Source organism: Diplotaxodon limnothrissa, linkage group LG18, assembly GCF_057381915.1.
Source record: "Diplotaxodon limnothrissa isolate DT_005_m linkage group LG18, D_limnothrissa_male_GT1.1, whole genome shotgun sequence".
Classification (NCBI taxonomy): domain Eukaryota; kingdom Metazoa; phylum Chordata; class Actinopteri; order Cichliformes; family Cichlidae; genus Diplotaxodon; species Diplotaxodon limnothrissa.
The window spans coordinates 10,829,764-10,846,365 of NC_140613.1; the positions used below are offsets into that span (position 1 = coordinate 10,829,764).

General features: G+C 38.9%; 1 protein-coding gene across 1 annotated transcript in view; it reads right to left on the reverse strand.

The window, feature by feature from the left end:
• The window catches only part of epb41l3b (erythrocyte membrane protein band 4.1-like 3b), a 47,952-nt gene extending 40,097 nt beyond the window's left edge, over window positions 1-7,855 (reverse strand). Inside the window, exons 1-2 of the mRNA XM_085379064.1 lie at window positions 7,667-7,855; window positions 438-631 (exon numbers count right to left, since the gene is read on the reverse strand). Coding sequence (XP_085235190.1) covers window positions 438-620 — 183 coding nt within the window. The 5' untranslated portion in view covers window positions 621-631; window positions 7,667-7,855. The remainder of the gene's footprint in view (window positions 1-437; window positions 632-7,666) is intronic.
• Window positions 7,856-16,602: the final 8,747 nt, after the last annotated feature.

The following is a 16,602-nucleotide window of genomic DNA, read 5'->3' on the forward strand; positions in this document are numbered from 1 at the left end:
ATCCACAATTGAAGGTTTCTTGATCTATCCGTCTTCCCATTTCTAATATATAAAGCTCTAACTGAACACCAGGCTTTCCTCAAAAACAAACAAATGCATCTGACGCATGGTTGTAACCGCCATGGAGGACTGAGGTCACGTCTTCACATTCTCTCCCCCTCCCCACGTTCATTTCCATTTTTTCCTCACAAAGCCACAATTCATTCAGAAGAGGGATGAATGGTGTGTAATGTTTTGTCAAATTCAAAAGGATCTATACAATGTTTACACCACAAAAGAATCATTCTTAAATAAAGTGGCAAAGTTTGTTTTGTTTTTTTCCTAATATTAAATTCAGTAAAAGTATGTTTAAAGGAAAATTATGGTGGATGCGATGGATGGATGTTCCATTTTTAAAAGAAGTGACAGTGGGTGGATGTGGTTACAAAGAGGCTGACCTGTTCTTTCCTGGCCGGGGTACTGTGTCCGACGGCGGCTGGAAGCTCCGGTTGGTTCTGAGGCAAGGCGGGCTCGGCTGCCACCTGGCTGGGTTGGGATGCCGCTTTTGCTTTCCCCTTTTCTGTCTCCTTATTCTCCTGTGGCTGCTTGGCCTCCGAGTCGGCGCCTGATTCAGTTGTCATGGTAAATCACACTGGAGTGGAGGAAAATGGAGGGTAAAGAGGAAAAGTGGATGAGTCAGCTGACTTGTTATGAATTGATGGAGTGCCGCTTTTCGGGCCCGTCTAACGATAAGCTCCCCTCTGATGCAAATGCAGAGATGTGGATATTGTTTGACAGCAGAATAGGCATGAATGCAAGTGGCTTTGGTGCACTCACGTCCCCCTTTTAACTAATCACAGTAGTGTCAGTAGCTGACAATGCTAAGGGCTTGGACTGCTTGTACCATGACGTCAACAAATTCTACAATATATCCAAAGCTCACTAAGGGGAATTAAACAAATTTAAAATAATATCTGCAACTGTAACAAATATCTATTTCTGCAAGTATTTTTTTTATAAATTGGTTTCTAAAATATGAGAAAAAATAAGTCTAGGAAAATGTCTGAATATATTTGCCAATTACTTTTGTCAGTTTATTAATCAAATAATTTATGAACTTCTGCAGTTGTTTCACATTCTGATAAAAGCATCTGTGAAAAATTTACATGTGTAAATCAATTAAATTGGCCTAATTTGCTGATTAGGAGGAAATTAAGTGAGAAACCATAATAAAACGATTTAAATTGATTAAATATTTGAATGAATCCGATGGAAATGTCAAACATCTCAAGCTCTCCAGTGTGGAGCTCCACTATTTTTTGCACAAGACAAAAAAAACATCACTTTATGCTTCCTACCTGTTGTTCAGACAATTCTGGGAATTTGAAGTTGGAAAATATTTTACATTTTCGAAGCAAATATCAAAAATAAACAAAAAAAAAAAAAATCAAACTTAAATATATTAATTCCACAGAGGAAAACTAAATGAAAAGCAGCAATTCACTGGAGAAAGCAGAAAGTAATCTGCCTTTTTCTTATCTGCAGTTACTTTAACAACACAAAACAGCTGATTAACTCTGTATTAAAGTACAAGCCCCCAGTTTCTCTGTAGTGTTTACACTCAGGAATCCAAAGTGTCTGAGCTGCACCAGTACGTGTTTTTCATGGCATGACCTTCTGCTTCTGTGAATAGCAGCATACCAGCGATGGATGTGGTCCCAAGGGCCTGAGGCTGGGTAATGAGGATATATCTAATGGCTAGATTTGACAAACAAAAATGACAGAAAGGACAGCTCACACCGGAGGCTAACTGTACCCACAGTCTTTGACACTGGGATGTGGGGTTTGGAGGCTGTTTGTGTGTGGAACGGCATACTGCGCCTCTGCTGCACAGAGCCTGGGTTTTGTAGTATGGATGCCTGTCATTCTGCTGCTGGTATGCTTTTCCCTGAGCTCTATTTATAGGGCTGTGTTTACTGCAAGCACGGAAGATTCCAAGGAAGATCTACTTCTAGCTGTGGGCATGGTCAGCACTGTCTGGATCAACAAAACCAACACTTCTTAGGGACAATCCCCAAAATAATCAAACAGTCATTAAGAAATGGCAACATCTGCAACTCAAACATTGAGCACATTAAAACAAGATAACATCTACTTGGTATGACTGATTACATCTGATTGTTACAAGCCTTTCAAGACATTTTACCAGACTGGAAAAAAAAATCTCTGAAAACCTTAAAGATTTAAATTTGGCAAACACGTCCAGCTCCATGCGTCTAGATTATCAACAGCTGGACTACATGACCTCATGCCTCGGATGCGTTGTTCATCTTGCACTTTTTAGCTTCAAAATAGTTTTGAGCTGAATAGACTCAAGGTTGTGTTGTCAGCCCCTTGATTCAAAGCCATTTGGTATTAGCTGCTAATTCTAATGCAGAACGATGCTTTACTTAAACAGGCAATTGCTTTTTGAATGCCAGAAAATATTTCATCTTTGCTAATGAGCACTCCTCTTAAATCCTGATGGAATTGCTTCAAACTAGCAGTTCAAAAATAATGCAAACTCAAACTTTTCCAAGTAGCAGAAACACTTCAAACCAGCATGTTGTTGGTCATTTAATGGATCAGAATGATGCTGATATAAAGCAACAGTAATTCATGGACTCAAATCAGTGGAAACTATGCTTTCTAAAAAGTCATGAGCATTCTAAGCTCTAAGGGTCACTGAATGCAACGTGCTGATCAAACACTTTTCAACTTCAGACCTCATAAAAAGGGCTATAAAGATGACCTAATCAAGATTAAAAGCCTGAGCAGCAGCACTTTGAATAAACGAATAAAGTCACAAGGTCCAAATTCCAACCCATGTTTTCCAAGTGAAGACGAGAAATGTAAAAGACCACTGAGCTGAATTCAAGAAAAAATCCTGTCAAAACCTCTTTCGCTGCAACTTTGTTGTGTCATGTGCGGCAGAGTTGAGGCGCGGATCACTAATCAGCTGACAGAAGATGGCTGCGTAGCTAACCTTTGCCTTTCTTAATCCTTTTATGAAAAAGGAACTATGGAAGGAGTGGTGGAACGGAACATCTTAGCACCATAGAAATGGAGGAAGAATAAGTTCAGTCACTGGTGACAGGCACTCTTCACAGTGCAACACAACAGCCTACACAGTAGTCCTGTGTGTGGCCCTCCACCATGGACTGGTACATAAATTATGCATTCAGAAAGAAAGCCATGTATTGCCTGGGATTTCTGCTAATAGCTGCCCAATATTGTACCAATATAGAAGACAAGTTTCAGCCAAAGTACTTCAAAAATGTGTGTTTGGAAAAGAAAGGGTTCAATGCCATTTTATCAAGTTCAAGTCTTTTTGAAGGCTCTAGTAAACTTACAAGATTTACCTTTTAACAGGTATATAAGGACAGAAATAGACAACTCAATGTGCTGACAAAGCAACTAAATTACTGCTCATCCTCTCACCTCAACTTCACTAATGTATGTACTTGATCTAGAATCAGTTACATGCAAAACATTTTGTTGACTGGGAACCGTCTCTAAAACAGAAGCGTATTATAAAAATGGGAAGTTTTAAAACATCTGTTTGTTCCCCCTGTAAATTCTGGAAGTAATAAAAGTAGAAGTCAGCACTTACAGAAGAAAAAAAAAAGCACTTGGTGTCAAAGATATAATCAAATTTACCTCTTGGATTAGTAGCTTCACGGTCAAATGTGAGCTGATGAAAGCAGATATAGTCTCCTCAGTCACACCTTAAGATAAAAGCTAATACTCTCTGTGTTATGCCTTCCAAGGAAGGACAAGTAGAAACCACCCACCTCTGAAGAAACATTAATACTGCTTTATCATGCTTCATCCTTCTGTGAATCCAAAGAGGCCCACAGTTAATAAAACCTGCTGTCTGTCACTGGACAGACCAATAAAATCCCACTGAGCTGCAATGGTTGGGTTGTACACTGCAGTGGATATTCACATCCATCCTAAAAGTGCAGCCAGGGTTTTATCGGTGTGTAGCTGCATTATTATATAATTGATCACAGACACTAAATACTGTAGTAGGACTGCCCATCCATGCAGACCTCCATTTAAGGGCCATGTGTGATTGTAATGCACACTGCTGGAAAGGGGCCTGTGCACATTAAGTCTCATGCACACACATGGGAGGATGAGGGACTGCCATCTGTGCCGAGTGCTATTAGCCAGAGTACACCACAGCTGGGCCCATCCCTGCCGCCCCTGCCCCCACAATCATTACCCCTCAGGGACTTATGGAGGTTACATGGAGGGGAATAGTCTGCGTTGCTTGACACGTCAAGGCCCATCCCGAGCAGGCCTGCCAAATAAGATCTGACCATTTTGCATGGCCGCAGGGCCGACAGCTGTCGCAGACCAAAACCCAGCCGCTGTAACAAGATATCACGTAGCTGGTCTGGACATTCAAATTAGGCACCCCTGCAGATCCCCAAAGTCTCATCAACTGTCCTGACTAAGAAAATTATTGACATGTTTTTGGAGAAGTCTGTGGTTTAGTAGATTTAGTAGATAAATCAATTAAGTTTATTACTTAAATAGTTATTTATCAAAATAAATAACTTAAGTAATTAAAACATTTTTATTTAAAGCTCTACCTCCTCTTACTTTACTAAAAAAAATTAATTAATTAAAAAAAATGTTGTTTTGGGTTTGTGCTGTACTTGTGACACAAAAAGACATCTAAAGATTACCGCCATATATAAAAAGCCAAGTGCTGTCTTAACAAATTCAATTACCAGATTAATCAAAAAAAAAAAAAAAAGATTAATCACAGCTTTAGAACTTCCTAAACCTTCAAGACTTCTGCCAAAAATGCTGTCCAGCATCATCCCAGGAAACTTCCGAGTTTACTGAAACACAAAAACCTGATTGGACATCACACAAGGTGACAACAATGAAATAGAGGTCATTATTGCCATTTCCAGTTAATCAAAAGTTGAGTTGAAAACCTTCCTTACAACATTTTCATATAGCTTTGTGCATTTTAGTCGTGCACTTGAGTAAAGAATTTTACACGACCCAGATGTTTTATACCACACTGGGTTGAATGTTCTCCTGCTCTGGTGTAGGAAAATTTGAGCATGTCAACAGTTCTGACAATTAAAAACATGGGTTTCATTTGAAGAGCCAGCAAAGACATTCCAAAAACAACTCTCTGTAAAAGGTCCCTGCAAGACAATAAATGCGTGAAATTGTAAAATCTTAGACTCAGCAAGCATCTGAGGCAGATGGTTTATGGCTTCTGTGTGTACGCTCCATTGCCAGTTTACAGCTTAAGAGTGCAAGTCATTCAAATGATCCCTGTAAGGTTTCGCTGAGACTTCCATGAAAACGGCCTTGTGACATCTGATCAAATAGTATTTGCACATTTGATTATATAATTTAGCAGCCGTTTCAGATGTCAATTTTAAAAAGCCCTTTGGTTGAACCCTCACAAATCTAGCCGACACGTGAGACCTCAAGAGCAGAATTTGGGGAAGGTAGACTGGTCACATGAAGGTGACTCCAAGCAGGGAGCATTTTTGCTGAGGCGGCCATAAATCCTGTCGGCTTTCTGCGTTTACATTACTGTCTTTAGCAGTGAGGCCTCCGATGATTCGGTGGGCAACACAGCTAGCTTACCGGTACTGTTATTGCATTCTGACTATGCACACCGTGCGACACAATCAACGCGGGATTGTTGACATGCAGTTGCTTAAGGCCATGGATGACTTCTGTGAAAGGGTAACACAAACACAATCTGTCTGATAGGATTTGTTGGAGTTAGTGGCTCTCGATTGAGTTGTCTGCCTTAGTTGACAAAGGGAAAAACCCCTGTTAATGTAAAAGATTAGAACTAAGTCTCTGTATATTGATGAGAAGCTAATAACTTCTTATACTGTGGCCGAGACGGACCAGAAGGGATTAAGCATTTTAGGAGATTTACAATCAGTAAATCTGACTTAATTACTAATAATGCCTGCTGGCACTAATAAAAAAAAAAAAAAAGTTAAAATAAACCTTTTATTTCCCCGTTTACGTTGTTTACTGTGTAAATTTGAAGGCACATTTGCTCATTATGTTTTTAAATTAGTTTTATGCTCACTGGACAGTAATAGGCCAAGAATGACTAACTTGAAAAATACTGATGGAATACCAGTGCATTCCCATTAAGAGCAGTCACTACATGGCATTGTGTCTACTAGAACTTAAAGGTAACATAATTCTACAACCTAATCCAGCTTGATGAGCTGTTACAGACAACAACAACAACAAAAAATACAAAGATACACTGATGTCTGAGTGAGCTAGCAGAGCCATAGTCATGTGGTTTACTATTAAAAATATGTTTTAGTAATGATCAGATCATTACAAAGCTATTCATGTGATTTTTGTGTTACAAAATCCTGATGATGAAAGTGCTATAATCAAGTCACCTGTCTGTCTAGACATTTTTACATTATATATACACACAAACACAGTTGGACAAATAACTGATGAGTGACATTTAGAAGTAGAAAAAAGTTACAAATGGTCATTGCTCATCTTTGTAGCCTTTGATATGAGAGTCACCATTTGTATCACAGCTACAGATGTCAGAGCATCTTATTCTTTAGTATATGAGACAAATTATGGTTTATATATGTATAAATACAAGCCAAAAATCATGATTCAACAATACTGACCAATATAAATTTGGGTCTTCCTCATATAAAATCAATGGTCTCAGCAGTTTTTGTTGAGTGAAATGAAAAGACTGCCTCCTCCATTGTCACTGTGCAAACTAAAGCTGTAAACAGAGGTGCAGCCTCAGTAAACGAGTTATGAATCCCTGCCTACAAGGCCCACAATGTTCTTGCCTCTCAATGCTACTGCAACAGCAGCTTACTGTGCATCTTAATTAAATTGTCAAATCAGTCTCCAGCCATTGCATGCTGTGGCAGCAAGGATGTAAGGATGCTAAAAGAGGATCCAGACCGTGTCATCCTGCCCCTAACCACGCCTACCGCACTGCAGATCAAAAACACCGAAGTGTGTCGTCTTAACCTCGGACAATCTGACAGTTTTAATCCATTAATTGTCTGCAAATTGTAACACTGCCTGCCAGTGACTCAGCGCTCTCCTTCACTGATGTAAAAACGGGAGGGATTGAAGGTCGGACAAGCATCTGTATCGTCTCATTTCACCAATTTCACCCACTTTCTGGCCCCGAAACTTGAGCACGTTAGCCAGCTTCACCTCAAGCGGTGCGCTTCTTTAAAATATCCGTGCATACCCCGACTTTTAGCTTCAGATTAACCACCGCTGCAGGCAGCTCAGTCGGCAAAAAGCAACATTTTCTGCTTCAGTGTTACGCGCCGAATGGTTACAATGTGAAACCACAGTGGGATTAAAAAAGAAAGAAAAACCATATGACCCCCGTTTCTGACTCGGTTAACCACGTCCACTAGACTTTTTCCGCCTGAGTAGATACAGTAAAACTGTACTCTAATGTTAATCATCTGTCATCGTCTGCGGGTGCTGTGAGCACGCGATCGAAAATGTGGCACGAGACAAAACCTCACAAAGAGCCGTTCAAGCAGCGAAACTTGCATCTTCTCTAAGTGAGCCTCGGTGTAATGGTACAAACGACAAGCAGCGAAGAAAATGGGTTTATTACCAGACACGGCGTCCTCGTTCAGCTGGTTATGCGAGTTGCATTCGTAGTGGGCTTCTGTTTCCTGACAGCGGTGCTACTCTGCTGCAGTTCCCCTCTCCACCAGCCTATCAAACTCCACTATGCAGCCGAGAGTAGAATTGTGGGATATCAGAACAGCCGGGGCATTATTTTAGCAGCACCCTCCTCCCAATACACATACACGCACGCGCACAGCAATTGATGGCACGAGGTTTGTTGTTTTAGTGACGAACGACACTAAGAGTCATCTCTATGTACGGACATGAGATTAAATTAAAGTCAATCAGTGGAGGAATGTAACAAAGGAAGGATGATGTGCTCAACTGATTGTTGAGTTTAAAGGTGTCCGTGGGCCGTTCTACAGTCTGCAGGGTATTTTCTGTCCCACCCATGAATTTGAAAATAATGCATGCGCAAAAGACTAAAGGATACTTTTGTTGCGTAAACTGCACTTTTCCTGAGAGAATTTTTTTAAAAGCCTTAAAATACAAAACAGTTCTTTGAGAACATTTTCTCAACTTCTTTGTAACCAAATAGGATGTTAAAATGACTTAGAAATCCACTTAAAAATAGTTGACACTTTTTTTTACATCAAGATATTTTAAAGAATAATTTTGCAGCGCTGTTACCGGAACTCATTTAAAGGAAGAGACAACACGGTGATAGACATGCAACTTGTGCTAACACCATGGGGACACTAAAGGCCCTCTTTGACATATTTCGTATTTTTCCAGTACTTTCTGGCTAGATTGAGTGTGCCACTCCAATCAAGGCAAAACACTCTTACTCATATTCCCCAAAGAACACAAATCAAATTCCAAGTTTCCTTGCTTTATTTCCACTGCTAGCATCTTTCCCCATGAAAACACTAACACAAGTGTGTGAATGTGTGTGTGAATGGGTGGATGACTGGATATGTAAAGCGCTTTGGGGTCCTTAGGGACTAGTAAAGTGCTATATAAATACAGGCCATTTACCATTTATTTTTTACAAGCACTTTGCCCTAACAGTGATCAGTCTGTTATTTGCAATCCTGTTACCATAAAACAAATCAATTTAAAACAAACATATGCTACAAACATTTAAAATATTAATAAAAAATACATCTGCGGTCCTGAGTATTTACTTGTCATATGTATGTCATCTGTTAAGCCATGTTAGCGTGTACAACCCCGTTGCTCTAACATGTAATTTTCAAAATGGTTTAATCTGTTGCCTTTATAATCACTTGAATTATTATATGTGTTTGTGAAAAATATTTCAAAATAGATACAAAATTTCTAAAATAAACTGACTATTAAAGAGTTGGGCAGGATAGATTTCAAAAGTTGTTTAAATTAATCGAAATTAAGTCTCATCTAAAATTGAGTTTTCAATGTGAGTAGGACCATTTTTAACTGAATGGTCAAGAATTCATTAAACAATTTTGTTAAAAAAAACAACAACAAAAGAAAACAAACTACTGTGCCAAGCATAGCACACAGCAACCAAATCTCATAAGTGGACCTTTTTATTTGTTTAAAAAATTTTAAAATAAAGAAATTTTAAAAACAATTTCTGAAGCCTATATTGTTCACCAATATGCTCCATTCATTTACCTAATGTGTTATAGAGGCAATTGTTGTTTACAACACAAATAACAAATCATTGCCAAAAATATCATCTTTATAACACTGGAAAAAAAACATTCCACCAATATTGGCATTCGTGTATATATTGTCTGATATGTGCCATTTGGTGATGTAAAGTAATGTCTTGCTTGTTAGATACAGAGCTGGAGACACAAACTGAAAATATCTATATCAGAATGCTTTTAGGCTACAGAAACAGGATTGGCCACAAAAATCCAACATAGGTCACGCTCCAAGAATTAAAAGCATAAACATTATCACTATGCCATGTTCTATATCAACATTTCAGAATCTTGTGCGTGCGTATAATATAAATGTGTCTAGACAGAGCGGCGACTTGAATCTCAGTTCAACAGTGTACATTAAACTGTGTTTCACTTTTCTACTTTCTGATATTTATGTAGCGGCTAAAGTTACTTTGCAGACTAGTATTTCAATTCAACTTTATTAATATTGAGCCAATTTACAACCACAGTCACCTCAAGGCACTTTATATTGTAGGGTAAGGACCCCGCAACAGATATTCAACATATATAAGCAGTAATAAGCTTAAAAAACACGCTTCAGGTTAAAATAGTCACCACCATTAAAAAAAGCTCACTTTGACCATCCACAGGAACAAGTTTTTGCATCAGTATCATTTTCCAGAAATATAACACTGACAGGAACTGCACGACAAGCACTTCCACTATTTACATTTCAAGTACATTTTCCATGAATATTTCTGGACAATGTAGGACATTTACTCTGTGGTATAGTAGAAAGTTTACTTGCATAAAGGATTCAAATACTACTTCTGTCACAGAGCTGAAGCTAGATAATCTCTATATCATCCACTGCCAACTGAAAAACAATCTAAGGCACAATAAATAATAAAAAAAGGAAATTATGAGGATGTGAACGCAGCGACGCAAACGCACATCTGCAGCGCTCTCCCAGGCATACATATTGGTTTGTGTGCATTCACAAATACAGACATAAAAGCGAGTTCTTAATTAGAGTCTGGGTTGTTCCCTCTGGGGATTTGTGGGTTTTGCCTCCCGCCTCCCAGTGGGAATTTGACCCAACTCGATGACCCATTTGACTTTTCTTTCATTGAACTGCTTTCATGCTGGATGCCCACACTTACAATATGCTACACAAATATAAACATGCAGTCGTGAACACTAATGAGAACTTTCTGCTGAATTCATACATAAATAGTGACAGTGACAAAGTGGGCGTGCTTTCCACATAGCAGAACAACACACAGTGATACTTATATACAGAAAGCAGACAGCTGCTTCCTCATTCAGTCTCTCGGTGGACAAGTCATAAAACAAAACCATAAAACAATGTTTTATATTTAGTGGATATAGTAAAGTAATTAAACTACACTATATACAGTCTTTTTATTCAAACAACTCTTACTTGTGTAGTTAGGAGATGATGTAATACCTGTAATATATAATAAATGTAAATGTAATAAATGTAATAACTTAAAGGGCTACCAGCCTGAGTGTTAAAGTGATATGTCCATTAACCACAAAAAAGTGAAAGGATTTGCTTTTGTCACATACCCTTACCACCAGTGGAGATCAGTGATGGTCTGTTACACGCCCTCCCCTTCACGTCCTGTCTTGTTTTTGTAATGAGTACTATAGCTTATGCTTCCAAAACAAATTGTTGTGCACATTACCACAATGAGGCTCTCTGAGAAAACATAGTGTACAAGAGGCTGTAACAACTAGCTACAATATCTTTTTTTCTGTCCAGCTAAACAATGGTTATCTACATTTAGAGCTGGTGGAGTCTGGCGCAGTATGACCAGACTGATTGTTTCAGACATTGCTCATCAGGGCCTGTCTAGCCAGCGGGTCGCGGCGGTATGACTTTAATGCAGTAAAATAAGGGATGAGAGCTTGCATATTAGCTTGTCCCTACAGGAAATATCAATGCACATTGAATACTTGAAGCATTAAATGTAATGGAGCTTGGTCATTAGATAACAAATAAAAATGGTTAAATGTTGAACATTTAAGCTGCTTAACAAAGGCAAACAGACAGTACTTTATTGCTGGTCATGAAAAACTACTTAAAAAAATGTTGCCAATAGAAGATAAAATATGAAACTTGTTTCAAATCAATCATCCTCAAGGGGACAGGGCCTTCTCTATTGCTGCTCCTAATCTGTGGAACAATCTTTCCCAGCACATTAGAGAGGCCCCTTCACTGTCCACTTTTAAAACACGTCTTAAAACTCATTTTTACTCTTTGGCTTATGACACAGTCTGACCCTGATTTTATTGTTTTAATCTAATGTGCTGATTTTATTGTTTTAAATGTGTTTATATATATATATTACTTATCTTATCTTATTATTACTATTTTTCTCATTTTTTTTAACATGCTCAATGTATCATGTTTGGCATGTCAAGTGTACAGCACTTTGTGTTCAGCTCGTGGCTGATCTGAAAGCGCTATATAAATAAATTGCTTGCTTGCTCCCACTTTCATATTTGAGGGTAGGGAGTAGCTTAAATATATTTTGGGTAGTTCTGTAATGAAGTTGTTACAGTCTGTGATGGTAGTGACATTGGGGGATTATCCCCTAAACACCTCATGAGGTGGTTTTTGGCTACCACACAGCAAAAAAAGAGACCAAAATACACCATCAGAAAATTGATCCTTGTTAAAGCAGACACTAATACTGGGTTGGATCCCTTTTTTGCCTTTAGAGCTGCCGTAACTCTTCATGGCAGATTCAACAAGCTGCTGGAAACACTTCTCTGAGATTTTGCTCCATTTGACATGATAGTACTACAGTTGCTGTAGATTTGGCAGCTACTCATCCATGATGCAAATCTCCTGTTCCCCCACATCCCAAACATATCTATCAGACTGAGATCTGCGAGTGTGGGGGCTATTTGAGTAGGGTGATCTGATTGTCATAAAAGCAATTTGAGATGATCTGAGCTCTGTGACATGGTGAGTTTTCCTGCTCGAAGCAACCATCATGTGCACACTGTGATAATAACGGGATGGACAAAGTCAGCAACAATACTCAGGTAGGATGTTGCGTTTACACATCTTGTTTTTTTAAACACTAAAAAATGCCAAGAAAATATCCCCCACACCACTACACCAGCAGCAGCATATTGTTTATGCCAAACTCTGACCCTAGGGTCAGAAATCAGGACTAAGAAATCAAGAGACATTGACAACCTTCTATTGTCCATCTTTGGTGAGCTGGTATGAACTGTAGCCTCAGTTTCCCATTCCTAACTCACAGAAGTGGAACTCAGCGGTCTTCTGCTACTGCAGTAAATCTGCTTCAGTGTTCAACATGAACAGGGGACTGTATAGACTAGGTCTTAAATATGCTAATATTTTTAAGCCTGGCTTTGTCAGAATGCCTTTGGTTTTTGTCAGCTGGTAGCCTAAAACAAGCTCCTCAAAGTGGAAGAGTATCTATTGTAGGCAGGGTTTTCACAAATCCATGACTGGTCTGATTTAATGTTAAATTAACAGCCAGTTTTGAAGTTCCAAAGCAATGTTCAAAATGTGTTACTGTCTCAATTGTTTTGAAAATCCAAAAAAAATTCTAAGTCCATATCCATTAGAAGGCAGAAGGTAAACAGAACTGTTCTGCAGAAAAATATTTAAACACTTGTGGGGTTTTTTAATATATAATTGTTAGCTCAACATGTAATAAAACAGGCTGCGCGTGTCACCCTTTCTCAATGGTTATTTAAATCTGAGGCAATAAAGCCTTGGCCTTTAACTGTGCTGTGACTTTCTATCTTCACATATAATTACTCACAGATAAGTGAGTGCACATCGGTGACTCTTCCAAGTCTCTAGAGCAGCCCTTGGTCAGCAAAATGATTAATACCACGCAAGACAGCCAACATGTGATCTGTGGACTCGACTTAGCTTATGTGGCTGCTTAACTCTTCACTTTTTTCTGCTGTGTACAGACACCGAGTTCCCGTGCAGGTCGTCTGCTGAGAACCCTGACCTTGAACCCAGTTTACTTCTAAAATCTTTTCTTTTCTTAGAATCAAAACAAGTATGAACAAAAGCAGATAACATAAGACAAAAAACAATAGTTAACAACTCTACCACTGTCTCTTTTATTTCAATTGACTCAAAACTGAAATGTAATAGAAGTTGCATTCAGCTGATCTTCTTACATTTCACTTTCATTTAACACAAGAACATAAAAAAGTGAGAAGTAATACTACAAGCCCTAGTTTTTTGAGGAAAAAACTTTTTCCTTAAAATTCACACTGTAAAGCTTGTTAAGTATAAATATGTCTATATGCTCATTCTCTATAATCAGGAACCTCATGAAGTTCATTACAGCAATCCAATTTACAGTACTGTGGTCAGAACACGCAAGCTGGCACTTCATCAATGTACAATTAAGTTGAAGCATGTCCCTTACAGAACCTGGCAAATCACCCGTGTGATCCAATTACAAAAAGAAGAAAGAAAATTCCAGCAGTTTCAGCAAATCCCAGGTCCGGGGGAAAATAACTGCTACTCTAAAATGTGCCTTTTTTGGTTTGTTTTTTGTTTGCCAAACACAGGATCACTTTCCATTTTGTCTGCTGGGTTTTCAAACACAGTAAGAGAAACACTTCACTAGATGATATTTCTATGCTTACCTGAACCATTCCGATAAAAAGGCATTTTTAATCATTGCAATCTGTGGCTTTTATAGGGTTTTTTACAGTTCCATTATTCAAACTATGAATGCATTTTTGAGAGTTTATGACTGCGTTAGTTCGTCTGTAAATTACACTTTGAACTGAATGAACTCAAATCAAATGGGCTGAACTTCACCTCCAACCAGTCACGACTACCATCCCCTACTGTCCAGCTCAACTCAGCTGCAAATGCCTTCACTCCCAAAGGGCTGCAGGTCAGCAAGCACACAATGGAAATTAGAGTCTGATTTTGACACCCCACACTGGGCAAAAGCTTCCAAATCAACCCCCTACCCCACTTTGCGCACACCCTCATTCCACTACACCTCCTACACTTTTTTCAGCTCTGGCTGAAAGGCACACGTTGCAGATTAAGAAGAAATAAAAATGAAGTAATAATAAGATACTTGCTTTCTGCATGTAGGAAGCACATCTTATCTCGAGGCATCATAAATGAGGGCTGTATTTACAACCTTTGGAATTCACAGTTTTGCCCATCAAGTAACTTTTGGTTAGGAACTGTCTGAGTAAGCGAGGGGCGGCACGTGTGCAGCACGTGGCAACAAGGAGAGAAAAAAGCTTCCTTTTTTGGCTTTGCTGTGGATACCAATTCGTGAAAAACAAAGCACTTTAAGGAGGATTTCGACTATGTAATCCAAACCAGCCTGGTCTACAATAAATCACACTTTTTCCTCTCAACTGTTGCAATTAAATCTAAAATATTTATCTGTGTTGATTTCATGAAAACCAACATTTCCAATAAGCACTCAACACTGTTTCTCAAAGGGAAAAGCTCTTTTTTCCCCTTCCCAGCCAGAGTTAGATGTGAAACTTAATCTACCTGCAATAATTATGAAGCTGCCATCAAAAGTCAATGAGCTTAGCTTAATATAGCATAAAGGCTGGAATGTGGGGGCAGGGGAAGCTAACCTGTCTGTACACCTCTGAAGCTCAATAATTAGCAAAGGAGCTCTTGTTTAATTGGTACAGAAAGCTAGGATTAAAAACAGCAGCCTGCGCTGTGGTTTTATAGGAGAGATGTTCTAGACTATTTCCTGGAGTGCTTCTGCGAGACAGAGGAAAACCAGGGGATACTTCATGAATAGGTGAGCCTTTCTTACCAATTTGAATATTTGTGCTAAATAATGCTAACCAGGTAGCATCGTTAGCCTAAAACAGATTCAAGATTTGAGTTAGAGTCAACCTTCTCATCTAAAATCATTTAACTCTCAAGCGCAGAAACCCACTTAACAAAAATATGAAGAATTTATTTTATATCTACCGAATATAAAATATTCTATCCAATAAGAGTCTTAGCTTTACTCTGATGTAAACTGTTGGAAGTCCTGCCCAGCATCCCATTGGAGGTTAAGCTGAAAGAGTAACCTCTTTGCTGCCTGTGACTTTCAGGGTGCCATCGCGCAGACTACGGCTTTATAAGGCAAAGACCGCTCCAGACCACTTTCAAGTGGTTGGGCATGCTGGGAGATAACAATGCTCCCAACAAGCTTATCAACGCACTGCAACAAGATTGAGTCATACGTTTTATCTCCTCCAGCCTCTGAAGACAGCAGCGCTGCACTCACGCGTTGGGTTCAACTTGCTTTAATAGACTGAACTAGACTGTACACCTGAAGGCACAAAGTCTGTGATTATCACTGATTAACACTTTGCTATCGAAACTGTAAATAGACTGGTACTTATGTAGTGCTTTTCTACTCAATTGAGCACTTAAAAGTCGTTTTTACTACAGGGCTCTTTCACCCAGTCACATACATTCAGACAAGAGCTTTTATCCAACATTCCTCTCTCTCTCACACACACACACACACACACACACACACACACACACACACACACACACACACACACACACACACACACACACACACACACACACACACACACTCTGATGGATTCTGAGGGAGAAACACAGATCCTGCTTAAGGATATTTCGATGTGCAGACTAAAGAAGCCATGGATTAGACCACTGACTTTTCAATTAGCTGATGATCTGAGCGACAGCAACCCCTTGATCATTATATCTATCTATCTATCTAGAGAGAGCGAGATATAGATATATAAAAACTCACAATTTTGTATTAGAATTCAATCTCACTATTCAAAAGCACCCAAGTTTCACTAGAACTGCAAAAATAGATTGATTTGAAACACTCACTTTGGTATAACAGTATTCAAAAGCATATATTGCTTTCCACAAAGATAATGTAATATGAGCTTTTAAAATCCAGCATGTGCACCATGGGAAAGTTGTGGCTTTAATGTAATAACCATTTCATTCCATTTAAAGTGCACAGACAATACTCCAACCTTTGCCTTACTTATCTATGAATCGTTATAACAACAAGGGTTTGCTGGCTGTTCCTTTTAACCTTTAACCTCTTACTTCTGAGTCACACACCTAGCCCTTCCACTGGTTTTCATACAGCAGCACAATGAGTCACAGCAACAAAGAGCAGCAGGTAAAATAATGTATTCTCCTGCAGTCCAAACCTAGTGCTATTGATCATGTACTAAACTGACAGCAGCATTGATGTAAATTCCTAAGATGAATAGGCAGAGATAGGATTCA